Here is a 15,759-nt window from a genome sequence, read left to right as displayed (position 1 = left end):
TTGTTCTGGCCACTCATGACCCATTCCAGCTATCCAGCTCACAGGGGAAGCAGAAAGATTCAGTACTTCATCCTTTACACGCTGGCTAAACAAAACTCTCCCAACTCTACAACAATGATAATGTTCCTAACTGTGCATTATTAACTGTCAGGAGTATTTCATTCACGTCAGTTCAGCATACTGAACTTAATAATATATACAGTAAAACTGAAGTTTTAAAAAGGGGAAAAAAAAATCTATAGTGTCTTTGTATTTTATTTTAAATTTAAATGTGGTTGAAAGATTGCAAAAAGTTTATTGTTAATAATCACAAAATGGATCTTACCAACAGCAGACTCTGACTTGTCATCTGATTTCAGGTTGTAATGAAAACACACTGTGGTTTTAATACACACAGTATTCTTTCCCTTCACTGTACATTGTTTTTGTTGAATGTTGATGTTACTCGGGTTAAAAGACATGTTTGCTCTAACTTCGGCAACATCTCGAGACCTGGTTGAAGGAAAAAAACACATAATAAAATATAAACTTATCATTTAATAAGCTTTATCATTTATTTTCACCATTAAACCAGGAAATGTGTGATTTAGAGACAGCAAAATAGAGACACACTTTGGACTAGAGGAAAATATAGAGCCTAGTTTTATACCTGAATGCTGATGCATTATAATCATAATATCTGAAAACAGATTCATATTAAGAGTTGAACATGCATTGCCAGACATCTACAATATTTCAGATCCTGCCTCAATTGTATATTTGATCCTGGACTTTATCCATCAATACGGTGTTATATTTCCTCCACTTTAAAAACCACTGCTATTTCAGTGACAAAATGGAAACCCCTGAGCTGCACCCTTATCCCTAATAAACATCCCAAGATAAGAGTGCCAGCAGTGGAAGTGAAATCAGTATGAAACCGAAGGAAAAAAGAAACAAAAGAAAGGAAAGCTTTCCTTTTGAGGAACTGCTTTTCCGTTGTCTAACAATACAGACTCCAGAGCACACCTTATTTATTTATAGACATAAAAATAAATATTCTTCTGCCCTCAATGAACTTGATAGACATCACATTATAATTATAATCTCACATTTCTCCATTACAGAAATAATATTAAATTACATTGTGAGCATAAATATTTACTTACTAAATTAGATGTATACAAGGCCTAGTTTCCATCTACAAAGGATAACTGTCTTACATAAAAAAATGTCTGCAAGCCAAGCTTAACAATATTCTCATTTGCAACTTTTGTGAAACTAAGCATGAACTGGCATTCTCAGGTCTGTAATGCATACTGAGGGAAAGGGCTGCATTATTCAAAACAGGATTGTGAGGATTGATTTTTAACTGCACTTCTGAAACGGTTTTCCTTTGAACAGATCTGTACTGACCAGAAGAGAGAGGCACCTCCAAGACCTCCAATTGTCACATCTGTGATCCCATCACCATTTAAATCCAACACCCCATGAATCGACTGCCCAAAGAACTTCATCTTCTCGCCATCTCCACCGGAAGCTATTCGCTAGTGCAACAAATTAGAGAAAAAAAGACAGAACAGCTTACATCAGAGGGAGCCCAGGCCTCCGAACACATACCAAAGAGTTTTATGGCTACACCCAGAAAACACATTCCCAATACCACACTCTGAAATTCTCAAAAGACCCATTCTGGCACATACAGAAAATGGGAACTATTTTAATTCTGGCAAAACAGCTCCACAAGCCAAATGTCCCATTGTCCTTTTTTAAACGTATTTCGATTTTATTTTAGAAATCCACGATGACTCATTTCCCAGAACCCACCTGGTCCACAGAGCTAAAGTCTGGACAATGTGGCCGACGCACTGCCCTGATTCCTGCCTTTACAACAATTCTCTAAATGACCCCCCCGGGAACTTTCACACTTTGTCCATTGTAAGCCTCTATTCATATCTTGTAAAGTGCCATAAATACCTTTCTTTACTAATAATTTATTAGATTTACTTCAGGCAGCTTTAATTTATTGTCTACAAAATATGTTAAAAAGAACCTGTGAGTGTCTAAAATGTGTTTCAGGTGTTTAGCAATTACACTGAATGTCATTCAGGGGGGTTGATCCATTGTTTTCAAGGCGGTGGTGGTGGTGGTGGAATTTACATCCAAAAGCATTTACCTGCACATACTCCTCCTTAATGGATTTGCCTGATCCATGGTAGATATAAACTGCCCCCCGGTGGTCATCCTCAAAAGGTGCTCCAATTACCACATCATTGAAGCCGTCCAGGTTGAGATCAGTTACAGCTGCAATGGCAGTTCCAAAACGCGCTCCACACGGCTCATTCTTGTTGACGGTCTTGCAGGAGCTGGCTGAATGGGCCGTACAACACGTTTGATTGATGGGCTTCAGGGTCATTTGGTGTTCAAACGTTTCCTGTTGTAATGGCAGAAGTAGTCAACAGTATCCGTACATATTCCAAATATATCACAGGTCTATACATACAAATGGCATTTACATATACATGAGGCATTGTAAGGTGCTTGCAATCCTACCTTATTGAGCCTGTAGACATACACTTGACCCTTCTCTTCTCTTTCAGCACCCATGTACATGGGAGCCCCAACGAGGAGAATGTCCGTGAAGGAATCATTGTCAGTATCCACAGTTCTGAGAACACTTCCAAAGTATGAACCAATCTGTATTGGTAAAAAACAAACAAAAAAATGAATAATTACAAATAATTATAATAAAATAGTAACCCAACAGCAAATCCTAGAACAATACGTTTGTAATTGCTTCTTCGCAATGTGCAATTCACCTTCACTTCAGTTTAAAAAGAACGCACCTGTTCTCCATTCAATATTTGTTTGACTTTAATATCAGTTCCATTGAGGCTATAAATGATAACTCGACCAGTGTGGTTGTATCTGGGTGCTCCAGTAATGTATAGCACACCATCAGCTGTGGATGCTGATTGGACGTCATAACCTGGAAGATACCACAAATGCATATTAGCCCTTGCACAGAAAATACTGTAATACTGTAATTTGTTCCTGAGATATTCTAAAGAACAGCATTTCAACAGCATGATATACAACTGCATTTTTCTACCATCCTTTTTTTAAATTTAAAATCACGCTTCAAACTCTTGGTTCATCTTAACTTCAGACTGCCTGATACAGTTAACTGTGTAGCTGAGGACGTACTTTTTCATAACTTTTTAAACTGCTCCATGTGCAAACAACAGAAAAAAAAGTTAAATCAGCAAAACTAAATAGGCCTTGCATCCAGCTACGAAGGAAAGAAAATGTATTCTGCTGCTATGGGCTGTGTACAATGTTTAGTCTGCTGAGCTCTGACAAATTACTTTGTTTACTGCACTGACTCAGGGAGCAAGCAAGACAGTCCCCTGTGAACATTCAAACACATCTCCCACGTTTTCATGCAAAACTAACTTACGTCAAGGTTCCCTAGTTCTGCTTCCTGATCATTTGTATACTAATCATAACCTTAAAAGGCAAAGAGAAAGGCAGGTGGGTGTCTCACCCAGACATTTAAGCAGTGCTGTGCTGAAACATTCATCAATGTTCAGAAATTTACAATACCCATCATTTTTGTTATTATTATGAACCAGAAGGCACTTGAAGTGTGTTGATCATATAATACACAATCAAGGACTGGCTGATTAATGAAGGTAATTTCTTGTTTGTTTTTTGTTCTTGTTCTCAACTTACCGACATACCCAGCCAGCGCATTATACTTATCAACAAAGGGATTGTGAAATGTGCTTCTGTTGGGAACTATGAAATTCTCTCCGTTGTGCATGACCACAGTTCCATTCCAGTCATAGGCTCCAACTGCTCCAAGCATGACTCCTTCCTTTAAGGAGAAGGAAAAATCTAAACTGGTCAAGCCCATAAAAATGCAAAATATTAACCCATGCTAACAACTCCATAGCCTGATGGATCCTGAGTATCCATCATGTATCTCTCTAGCTTTCTATTAACAAAACATGGATACAGTCAAGTCAAAGCAATTGGTGTTCATATGAACCCCATCCCCAATATCACAGTGGTTTTCCTGATCACTGAAAGATATTCCATCTGAGACTTCATCACTTTTTAAATCTTTTGCCAGAGTTCAGTATGTATCCAAGTGCGTTCTCTTGGTGTCGCCACACATGCACTCGCCCACTCCTCAAGAATATGGTGATGACTCATGTGACCATGTCACTTCTTTCCACATCTCTGCAGAGCAGTGCCTATGGTTTTTGCAGCACTGAACTCTCAAACATGCATGTCTTTATAATGAGGGGTTTATGCACTGGAACCCTACTATAATATCCCTCTCTGTGTAGTTCTCAACAGACTGTTCTTGCTGACAGAGTCTGATCATGTCCTGCATTGACATTCTCAGTCACCTGGGAAAGAGTTGCTTTTCTGTTTTTCTTTACATATTGCAGTAATGTACGGCCATCGAATGTGCGCTTTTGACCACAACTCTCCCAAAGACCTAAATGCAGTCACTGTTCCAATTGAAACACTAGCCAGTTGAGCAGTCTTTGTGACTGAACCTCCTGCCATTCGTGCCCCAATAATGACCCCTCTTTCAAAGTCACTTAGATCCTTTCTTGCCATCTTGATCCAAAATCAAAGTCAACTCGGCCTGCTCAGGATTTTGATACATGCCACAGAGCATGATAGGATGTTAATTGTTTAATTGTATCATGCAGTTCACCTGTTGGAGGCATCTGTATTCATTATGTTCCTCCACTAATTTATTGAGGTTTTTCCTTTAATTTGTCACCCGTCTGTGTATGTTCACTATATATACATTGATATTGGAATTCATAGGTATTCATTTATAATTGTATATATTATCTTTAGGTCATTATCTAAAGGTTAAAGGGCATTATCCCTAAGAGTCACTTTTCCCCAAGGTATTATTCAGTTATGTTATAGTTTCTCCAAATCAGACCGTTTTTGTTTTGTTGGTTTTGTTTTGAGAACATATTTGAATCAGGACAGATTTTGTAGTGACTTGCCTGAAGATAAGCCACACAACATATTATTGTGATATACAGGAGCTAATATTATTTAGGGGTTTTAGGGAAGGCTTAATACCACAATAGTAATGTGTATGTTCATGTATGGTCACAGCAGTTTGTTACTGTGTATGTAAGTCCTCATAATAAACCACTGCAATAACTAAATAAATAAACACATAATTTTGTCCCGAAGAGTGTGCTATCTAACATCTGAGGTCTGCTCACAAAATAATCTTGAAGAATGTTAAGTGACTGTTAGAGGTACAATGCCCTCAATATTCCTTAGTATGGTGCCAGGCACAAGCTTTCTGTATGATTTATCATGGTAGCTTGAGAAAGTGAAATCAAAAGCCGAATTAGATTTATGGTAATTTATGCTCAAAACAGATTGAACTTGAAAGGGGCAGAAAAAGTGACTCAGGAACAAAAAAAAAAGTTTACATGAGAAAGCAAATGTTTAGTTTACACACGGACAATGGAAGTGCACCACACACGGAAGTGGCTCTAAAACATTTCTGATGTCGATAATGAGTCAGGCATGTTTAATGAAGTGTTTACTTTGTGACTTCATCTTCACTTCACAGGTCTTTCTCCCTTTACCAGCTGGCAGAAAACTAGACTGCTAAGTGTTGCATTTTTAAGAAAGGGTTTAATCTCTGTTGTAATTTGACTCCACAACCCAAAGCCAAATAATGAATTACACCCGAGTACATAAAAGGGAATATATGAAGGGGAAACAAAACACAAACTAAAAACCTACCTTAGAAGTATGAGCACTGAATCCAGCTTGAGACATTTCCATCTCAAAAGAGGCTGTTTGATTATCAGCGGTTGCTGTAAAAACAATAGAAGTCACCAGTTAGTGCTTTGGTCTCCTGCATGCATTTTTCAACCCAGCCGGAGGTGGACCGGATGTTTACACCATCTCTAAATCAGGAACAAATGGATAACATTGGAAAGCAGTCAGAAAACTGGGATATTTTGTCACTTTTAGGCTGAATCTCTGTTGAAACAAACTCTGAAAAGATATCATTGATAAGGAGAGTTTAATGAACAAGATTAAGGTGATCAAATCACACTGTTGGCAATGAAATGGGAGAACACTTACAACTACAACCATGTGTGTAAGTGTACAAGCAAAAGCTTAAGAAAGTGGCCAACTGCACAGCTGATTTGGCAAGGGGAATTTTCTTCCACACTTTTATTGTATGACTATTAAGGTCTTGCTAGCAAATAAAAGGATCAGCACTAAAACTAGCAGGGAATGAATGACATGTTTTTTGTTAAAGGGGCGCTATTGAATCACCTTGTAGTGCAATAATGAGCCTCTTGAGGAAAACAACTTATAACAGGTGGTCAACACATGAACACATTTGCCTAGCACTAGAGTGTCCTCAACCCCACTATCTGCTCTGTGAGGCTATGGGATTTATCTCATTCTCTTTCGATCGCTATCCAGTTGTCCCTGATTTAGCGGCGATGTCAGACCCCAGCTCTGCCTCAGCATGGAGCCGAGCTGGAAACAGCATGCTCGGTTCCTGCAGGAGCAGCCAATGACACAGCACACTTCTCTGCGCATGACCGGGTTACCAGGCTTCTACCCATATATTTAACAGCACAGTTAAACCCCAGTGCAGATCATCTGTATTGGCAGATCCTTAACCAACAGAAGTCTCATCAGCGACTCCCCATACAGCCAGACACGCTAAACAAGACAGTGGGTGCTGAGGATCAAAAATGATATTGCAGAAATAAGATATTTCCTTCCCTCATGATGGTCAGATAAACTATTTCCTGAACAGGGAAAGCTACATCTGTGCAAAAATAAACAAATACAGCTCTTTCGTTTGCTTCCCTCCCACCCCCAAAAATCCCATTGTTACTCTGTTCTTGTTTTAAGGCCACTACCTACCTACTTGTATGTGAGAGTCAGCACAATCTGATAAGTACACATTTACAGTACATGTTTCAATCAATATACAGCTGCATCCTGTTTCTTCCCTTCCTGCTTTAAATAAAATACAAAGTGGTGTATTGTTTGAAATACAACAAAATAGCTACATCTATGATGGATAAAGCATTCCTAAAGCAATGTGTACACCTCAGCTACATCCAGATTCTGCTACCTGAAGGACACATATGTTTGTGACCCTGCCCTATCATTGATGTAATGATTGGAATTGAAATGTCTGAGAACCACACTGACATTGGCAACAGCTTATTGTGTTCCAACTTATGGCTTGATTATGCTCATAGGATAATTGTGGTAGTACAGTGTTATGGAAAACAGATGTTATGCTCAAAATATTTTCTTACAAGATGCACAGACTGTCTGTCTGTCTTGCAATACAAACAATATGCAAATTACAAACATTGATCTGAATGATTTGCCTATAAATTCACCATATTTGTCATGTAGTTTCTATTTTGGAGACAAATGTATATTTATAAGATGGGAAAAATAATTAATAAATACTGAAATGGAAGCTATAGATTGATGAAGTGGAAACATCGTGGGGAGGCCTTCATCCATCAGTGAATCAATATAGTCTAATGATGATGAGATATATGATGCATACTGTGATGCTGTACGAGGATTGGTCCAGGGTAGGGGGTATGCAGACATGCTGGCACGCCCCCGGCCACCCCAGCAGACAGATGACCGCTAGCTCACTCTGCTAGACAGCCTGTGGGACAAACCACTTCTGCCTCCTCAGCATCCAGAAGCACCTGGCTGACAGTCTGCGGGCCGGAAGACACAGCTGCCAGCCATAAGCTCATTGCGTCTTCCAAACATAAAAAAACTGCTTCCCCGCTCATATGGCACAAAGTACCTCAGAGGAAAAGCAGGGAGGGTGGCTGGCAAGCATTTGGAAAGAGAAAGAGAGAGAAAAAACAAGAAAAAACGAATGTGGAGGTATACGACGTGAGGACGGTATTGAACAACTCCACATGGTGTCACATCATGCATAGGTTAAACTGTATGTAGGGATCAATTGTTTTTATATAAAGTTCATTTTCAGTACAGCATTTTTTTAATGACTGCCAGAACACTATTATATATGTCATATATACATAATTTCCTCTTTGCAGAACAGAAAGCAGAATCCAATTAGCAACCTGAAGAAACATGACTCCAACCTTCCCCACAATAAACCAGATTGATCTATTCTATACTGCTCTGGGATATATTCCGAAAAGTACCTGTGGTGCTATTTAGTTTGAAGTTCATGACCTAATACCATGGGAAGCTGTGTCTTTAAAATGCTTCTTCGAGTTATATTAATGACATACAGGTAATGTATGAAAAAAGGCCTGTATTTCTTACCTTCTAGTGCAAAAATCCTTTCTCCTAGAGTGTCAGCAATTGTCACCAGAGCCACTTCATCTGAGACATTAAAAAAATGCTGCTCAGTTGGCTGGCTCGCAATAGACTTGATTTCTGCAATAAACTTATCAATGCTCTGATTCTGTCTGTTGTAACTACCAAGAACCTACAATGAATAGAGAACAAAAAATAGATTATTTTGAAAACTGACACAATCAATGTCTGGAGGTGCTATATGATCAAAATTGTTTTACATTTCATTTTTTATTAAACAAAAATAAGCCTTTCAATACAATATTATTTTCTAAATCAAATCTTGAAAAATACATACTTACTTGATTAATTAATCTTTCATACAAGTTTGTAAATTAAATAATAAAAACAGTAAAACAGTTACAAACACACACACACATATATATATATATATATATATATATATATATATATATATATATATATATATATATATATATACAGTGGGGGAAAAAAGTATTTGATCCCCTGCTGATTTTGTACGTTTGCCCACTGACAAAGAAATGATCAGTCTATAATTTTAATGGTAGGTGTATTTTAACAGTGAGAGACAGAATAACAACACAAAAATCCAGAAAAATGTATTTAAAATAAGTTATAAATTGATTTGCATGTTAATGAGGGAAATAAGTATTTGACCCCTTCGACTTAGTACTTGGTGGCAAAACCCTTGCTGGCAATCACAGAGGTCAGACGTTTCTTGTAGTTGTCCACCAGGTTTGCACACATCTCAGGAGGGATTTTGTCCCACTCCTCTTTGCAGATCCTCTCCAAGTCATTAAGGTTTCAAAGGCTGACGTTTGGCAACTCGAACCTTCAGCTCCCTCCACAGATTTTCTTTGGGATTAAGGTCTGGAGACTGGCTAGGCCACTCCAGGACCTTAATGTGCTCCTTCTTGAGCCACTCCTTTGTTGCCTTGGCTGTGTGTTCTGGGTCATTGTCATGCTGGAATACCCATCCACGACCCATTTTCAATGCGCTGGCTGAGGGAAGGAAGTTCTCACCAAGATTTGACGGTACATGGCCCCGTCCATCGTCCTTTTGATGCGGTGCAGTTGTCCTGTCCCCTTAGCAGAAAAACACCCCCAAAGCATAATGTTTCCACCTCCATGTTTGACGGTGGGGATGGTGTTCTTGGGGTCATTCCTCCTCCTCCAAACACGGTGAGTTGAGATGATGCCAAAGAGCTTGATTTTGGTCTCATCTGACCACAACACTTTCACCCAGTTCTCCTCTGTATCATTCAGATGTTGGCAAACTTCAGACGGGCCTGTACATGTGCTTTCTTGAGCAGGGGGACCTTGCTGGCGCTGCAGGATTTCAGTCCTTCACGGCGTAGTGTGTTACCAATTGTTTTCTTGGTGACTATGGTCCCAGCTGCCTTGAGATCATTAACAAGATCCTCCCGTGTAGTTCTGGGCTGATTCCTCACCGTTCTCATGATCATTGAAACTCCACGAGGTGAGATCTTGCATGGAGCCCCAGACCGAGCGAGACTGACAGTTATTTTGTGTTTCTTCCATTTGCGAATAATTGCACCAACTGTTGTCACCTTCTCACCAAGCTGCTTGGCGATGGTCTTGTAGCCAATTCCAGCCTTGTGTAGGTCTACAATCTTGTCCCTGACATCCTTGGACAGCTCTTTGGTCTTGGCCATGATGGAGAGTTTGGAATCTGATTGATTGATTGCTTCTGTGGACAGGTGTCTTTTATACAGGTAACGAGCTGAGATTAGGAGCACTCACTTTAAGAGAGTGCTCCTAATCTCAGTTTGTTACCTGTATAAAAGACACCTGGGAGCCAGAAATCTTGCTGATTGATAGGGGATCAAATACTTATTTCCCTCATTAACATGCAAATCAATGTATAACTTTTTTGAAATGCGTTTTTCTGGATTTTTTTGCTGTTATTCTGTCTCTCACTGTTAAAATACACCTACCATTAAAATTATAGACTGATCATTTCTTTGTCAGTGGGCAAACGTACAATATCAGCAGGGGATCAAATACTTTTTTCCCCCACTGTATATATATATATATATATATATATATATATGTGTGTGTGTAGTGAATTTACAAAACATAAAAACGAAAGTTCAAGTTCAGCTCATTGAATATATGACCTTCAGTAGTAGTTGAAATGAAACCAGTTCCATGGTGTTTGATACCTGAATCTGGGTTAGTTCAATTGCTTGCAAAACTGATTTGTGCAAACCCAATGAGGTTGTCTTGTAAACTTGCTCTGAATGTGGGCTTCAGGTCACTTTACTTACAGCTATTGCAAATCTCTGAATCTGCTGATCTTCACATTTTTGGATGACACCGGGGAGATTGTAAGAGTCGTGGGATTCCCCATCTGTCACTATCACCATGACTTTCTGAACACCACGCCGTGCCCCCCGTTCTTCAGTGAAAGCTTCAGTTCTGAAAGACAGAAAAAAGTGCCAGTGAAGAAAACAGAAGTGTTTCAGCAGCCTTAAGGTCGGTGGCGGTGACCCTTTCAACTGGGGGGGCATGGCTGGGGCCAGTTGTAATACTAGGGGGGGTGACGGTGTTTTATCCGTGATGATAACGGGGGGGGGGGGGGGGGGCACGGGGTTCTGATGGTGTTTTCTACACTGTGTTAGCGGAGGAGGGGGATGACTATGTTTTGCCTGCGATGTTGGGGGGTGGGCTTGACATCGTTTTGTCCACGGTACTAGTTAGGGGGGCCACAGGGGGGGCCAAGCTTGCTGTCATGGGGGCACTGCCCCCTCCTACCCCCCCCTCAGAACTGCCACTGCTTAAGGTCCATCAAGCCATTAGCATTATTACTGGCCCAATTTAGTACAGTGAGGGAAAAAGTATTTGATCCCCTGCTGATTTTGTACGTTTGCCCACTGACAAAGAAATGATCAGTCTATAATTTTAATGGTAGGTGTATTTTAACAGTGAGAGACAGAATAACAAAAAAAATAACAAAAAAATTCAGAAAAACGCATTTCAAAAAAGTTATACATTGATTTGCATGTTAATGGTGGAAATAAGTATTTGATCCCCAATCAATCTGCAAGATTTCTGGCTCCCAGGTGTCTTTTATACAGGTAACGAGCTGAGATTAGGAGCACTCTCTTAAAGGGAGTGCTCCTAATCTCAGCTCGTTACCTGTATAAAAGACACCTGTCCACAGAAGCAATCAATCAATCAGATTCCAAACTCTCCACCATGGCCAAGACCAAAGAGCTGTCCAAGGATGTCAGGGACAAGATTGTAGACCTACACAAGGCTGGAATGGGCTACAAGACCATCGCCAAGCAGCTTGGTGAGAAGGTGACAACAGTTGGTGCGATTATTCGCAAAAGGAAGAAACACAAAATAACTGTCAGTCTCCCTCGGTCTGGGGCTCCATGCAAGATCTCACCTTGTGGAGTTTCAATGATCATGAGAACGGTGAGGAATCAGCCCAGAACTACACGGGAGGATCTTGTTAATGATCTCAAGGCAGCTGGGACCATAGTCACCAAGAAAACAATTGGTAACACACTACGCCGTGAAGGACTGAAATCCTGCAGCGCCCGCAAGGCCCCCCTGCTCAAGAAAGCACATGTACAGGCCCATCTGAAGTTTGCCAATGAACATCTGAATGATTCAGAGGAGAACTGGGTGAAAGTGTTGTGGTCAGATGAGACCAAAATCAAGCTCTTTGGCATCAACTCAACTCGCCGTGTTTGGAGGAGGAGGAATGACCCCAAGAACACCATCCCCACCGTCAAACATGGAGGTGGAAACATTATGCTTTGGGGGTGTTTTTCTGCTAAGGGGACAGGACAACTGCACTGCATCAAAGGGACGATGGACGGGGCCATGTACCGTCAAATCTTGGGTGAGAACCTCCTTCCCTCAGCCAGCGCATTGAAAATGGGTCGTGGATGGGTATTCCAGCATGACAATGACCCAAAACACACAGCCAAGGCAACAAAGGAGTGGCTCAAGAAGAAGCACATTAAGGTCCTGGAGTGGCCTAGCCAGTCTCCAGACCTTAATCCCATAGAAAATCTGTGGAGGGAGCTGAAGGTTCGAGTTGCCAAATGTCAGCCTCGAAACCTTAATGACTTGGAGAGGATCTGCAAAGAGGAGTGGGACAAAATCCCTCCTGAGATGTGTGCAAACCTGGTGACCAACTACAAGAAACGTCTGACCTCTGTGATTGCCAACAAGGGTTTTGACACCAAGTACTAAGTCGAAGGGGTCAAATACTTATTTCCCTCATTAACATGCAAATCAATTTATAACTTTTTTGAAATGCGTTTTTCTGGATTTTTTTGTTGTTATTCTGTCTCTCACTGTTAAAATACACCTACCATTAAAATTATAGACTGATCATTTCTTTGTCAGTGTGCAAACGTACAAAATCAGCAGGGAATCAAATACTTTTTTCCCTCACTGTAGGTAATTGCAAATGCAGTACTATACACTGCAACTATTCATGTAAACCAAACAGGCAAACTGATACTCTCTCTTTAGCGGTTATATCTCTCAAAGGAGCTAAACTTTCAACAAGAGCTTATGCTGTTAACTGTAATTATCTGACCATTTCCCCACACATTATATACTGGATTTTGAGTCAATGCCCATGTTTAAGCAATCGTATGCTACCTGCTGTTAAAAATAATACAGAAATAGTGCTAGTAATGGCGTTCATCTCATCCATCTCGTTCAAGTCAACATCCAACCCCTGCCCTTGTAGACTAGCAACAATTTTCAGCAAAATCCTGGAAATAACTCTAATAACATCAGTAGTTATGGGAGTCTTTATACCACAAAGCACAACAGGAACACTTGGAAACCTTTCTACTTTTTGGTTAAATAAACTCCAGCCTGGAGAAGAGAACAGTATCTCAAGCTGAATTTTAGCTACTCTTTAGTGGACAGTTTAACCTGGACTGGCAGTACAATTCTGCACAAAGTCTGTAAACCCTGCGTAAGCAAACAGTGGTGCAAAATCTTTTTTTTTGGTAAAGAACACCATACACCACTAATAGTTATATTTAAAATTATTTCCTAAGGTGTAAACAGGCTGTGATGGTTGTTCTCTTCTACAGTTTTATGAAATCAAACTGAAAGAAATCCTGTAGAAACCTATTATCAAATGCTTACAAAAATATTTGTTTAATTTAATCTAGGCTTAATCTTACAAAATACATCTGGTGGTATGCAATTCAAGAATTGCATAATGACAACAGTATTATGAGGTTTAACAGATACCATGAGCCCAGTTTACATGAGTTGTATGTGTTGTTGCTTGTTTTGAACTGAGCATGCAAGATGGAGATCAGTAATTCATTCAATCTTCCCTTTTTTATTGAACTTCTGAACCCTTCCTAATTAGCAGAACCTCACATGGTAGACCATCAATACCATCAAAGATAACTGGTAGTCTGCACAGTGCAGTTAACCCTGTAAACACCCACCCCTGAGGGATGCAATTGATCGGGACATATTTTATATTTCAGTCAGGCTGCATTGGACTAATAATTATAATTATAATAATGCTCTGTTTGCTTTTGGAAAGTAAGCCATTCATAGAACTGAATTATTCTCCAGATATGGTAAACATTTATTTTGCTAGTCTGAAAATATATTTATGTACATCTATCTAATGTAAATTAGGGACTTGGATCAATGTGCTTGGCTTTTGATGATTTAGACTTATGTTAAATGTTAAGCTGTGACTGGGTATAAGTTTGTAATTTGCAGGGCAAATTTTCAATTTGGTCCAAGCCACAGTCTTATTAAAGACTACATTTTGTTGAGCATTGCACTGGATATTTACAATATTATTAATTAAATTAGTTACATTGCCATACAATCCCTCAATATATTCATTTTTTCCACCCACTATATAATATTATTGTGAATAACTTTGAAAAAAAAAAAAAATCACAACATTTTGCCTCCCTTGTCTCCCTAACAGCAGTTTTAGAAGTCGCAAACACAAGTGGAAAACATGGTGAGCAGGCTTCATTCCTTTCTGCTGAACTGTTCAGTTATAATCAATAACCAGTTGAACATTAAGGAAAATGTTTATTTTAAACTCTCAACTGCGGTAATGACATACTTTAAACGTTTTGATGTTTTCAACAGACTTCACTGCTTGGTTAAGGAACAGTCAGCTCACCATGTGTTACTTAAAATAAACCCAAGGACTGATAATTGAAAGCAGGATATATACTGTATAGTGCCTGCCTAGCAATTACTGACAGCTGCACCATAATATAGACATTGTTTGAAGAAGTCTGGAGACCGACTTAAATTGGTAAAGGACTCATTTAATTATCCAACCAAGGTACAACTCTAAGTAAAATCCATCTTATATAAAAAACAAACATTAGTTTTAACTCTGAATGCATTTGAGCCTTCCTTTACCCTTTGCAGTAAGGAGACAGTTATATAACTGGGCTTGAATAAAGGACATTTGTATTCATTTCAAATTTATTTATTTCATAATTATCCTGCTTGGCTATGTATGAAACATCAACAACAACAATAATAATGTAATTAATTTAGATTTTTTTAATAATTTAAATAATAATTGCCGGAAGAGAAAAGTATTTGATCAATGCCTACTTCCAGTGCTCACTTATGGTTGTGAAACCTGGCCACTACATGTACAAATTATACAGAAACTGGATGACACAAAGAAGCAAGGAAAGATGTATGCTTATAAAAACAATAAGAGATATGAAAATAAATTAATGAATCTGTGAACAAACTAAAATATGAATTATTGAAAGAGTGAAAATGGTCAAATTGCAATGGGCCAGACACATTGCAAGGAGAACAGATCAAAGATGAATGGATACCAAGAGATGAAAGAAGACATATAAGATGACCACATAGAAGATGGGAAGATTAAATCATACACTTTGCAAGCGTGACATGGAAAATAGAAGCTGTAGATCAAAGCAAGTGGAAACCTTATGGGGAGGCCTTCATTCAGAAGTGGATCGATATAGGCTGATGATGGTGACTATATATATGGTACCTGGCTGTTTCGATCCCAAGAGCCGTCATGGTATTAAATCCTTGCCTCTGTGGAATTTTCCTTGCTGCAGCAACTAGATCATCAGTGTTGTTGAACTGACTAAGATTGAAGACGTGACCCACATCTTTACCATACTGGACAATTCCAACCTAAAGCAGAATAACCAGACAAGTTACAATTCTGAAAAACAAATAAACATTTGAGTACAATACAAAATAGGAAATCTGAGGAGTTGCAAAGGTCTGATGTCATCCCTTCTAACATGTATTGTAATTACCTATCACACCACAGCAGACACGATCTGGAAATGTCTTTCGAAAAGATGACTGAATTATGTGAAACATAAA

General features: G+C 39.2%; 1 protein-coding gene across 1 annotated transcript in view; it reads right to left on the bottom strand.

The window, feature by feature from the left end:
- Nucleotides 1-15,759, bottom strand: part of itga1 (integrin, alpha 1) — a 45,622-nt gene that overhangs the window by 11,779 nt on the left and 18,084 nt on the right. The window contains exons 7-16 of the mRNA XM_066712056.1: nucleotides 15,413-15,561; nucleotides 10,662-10,812; nucleotides 8,356-8,521; nucleotides 5,788-5,861; nucleotides 3,715-3,859; nucleotides 2,826-2,968; nucleotides 2,533-2,676; nucleotides 2,156-2,413; nucleotides 1,396-1,526; nucleotides 326-492 (exon numbers count right to left, since the gene is read on the bottom strand). Of these exons, the coding sequence (XP_066568153.1) occupies nucleotides 326-492; nucleotides 1,396-1,526; nucleotides 2,156-2,413; nucleotides 2,533-2,676; nucleotides 2,826-2,968; nucleotides 3,715-3,859; nucleotides 5,788-5,861; nucleotides 8,356-8,521; nucleotides 10,662-10,812; nucleotides 15,413-15,561 (1,528 nt within the window). The remainder of the gene's footprint in view (nucleotides 1-325; nucleotides 493-1,395; nucleotides 1,527-2,155; nucleotides 2,414-2,532; nucleotides 2,677-2,825; nucleotides 2,969-3,714; nucleotides 3,860-5,787; nucleotides 5,862-8,355; nucleotides 8,522-10,661; nucleotides 10,813-15,412; nucleotides 15,562-15,759) is intronic.

This window comes from Amia ocellicauda, chromosome 8 (assembly GCF_036373705.1).
Source record: "Amia ocellicauda isolate fAmiCal2 chromosome 8, fAmiCal2.hap1, whole genome shotgun sequence".
NCBI classification, from domain to species: Eukaryota; Metazoa; Chordata; class Actinopteri; order Amiiformes; family Amiidae; genus Amia; species Amia ocellicauda.
This window is presented reverse-complemented; position numbering and strand designations above follow the sequence as displayed.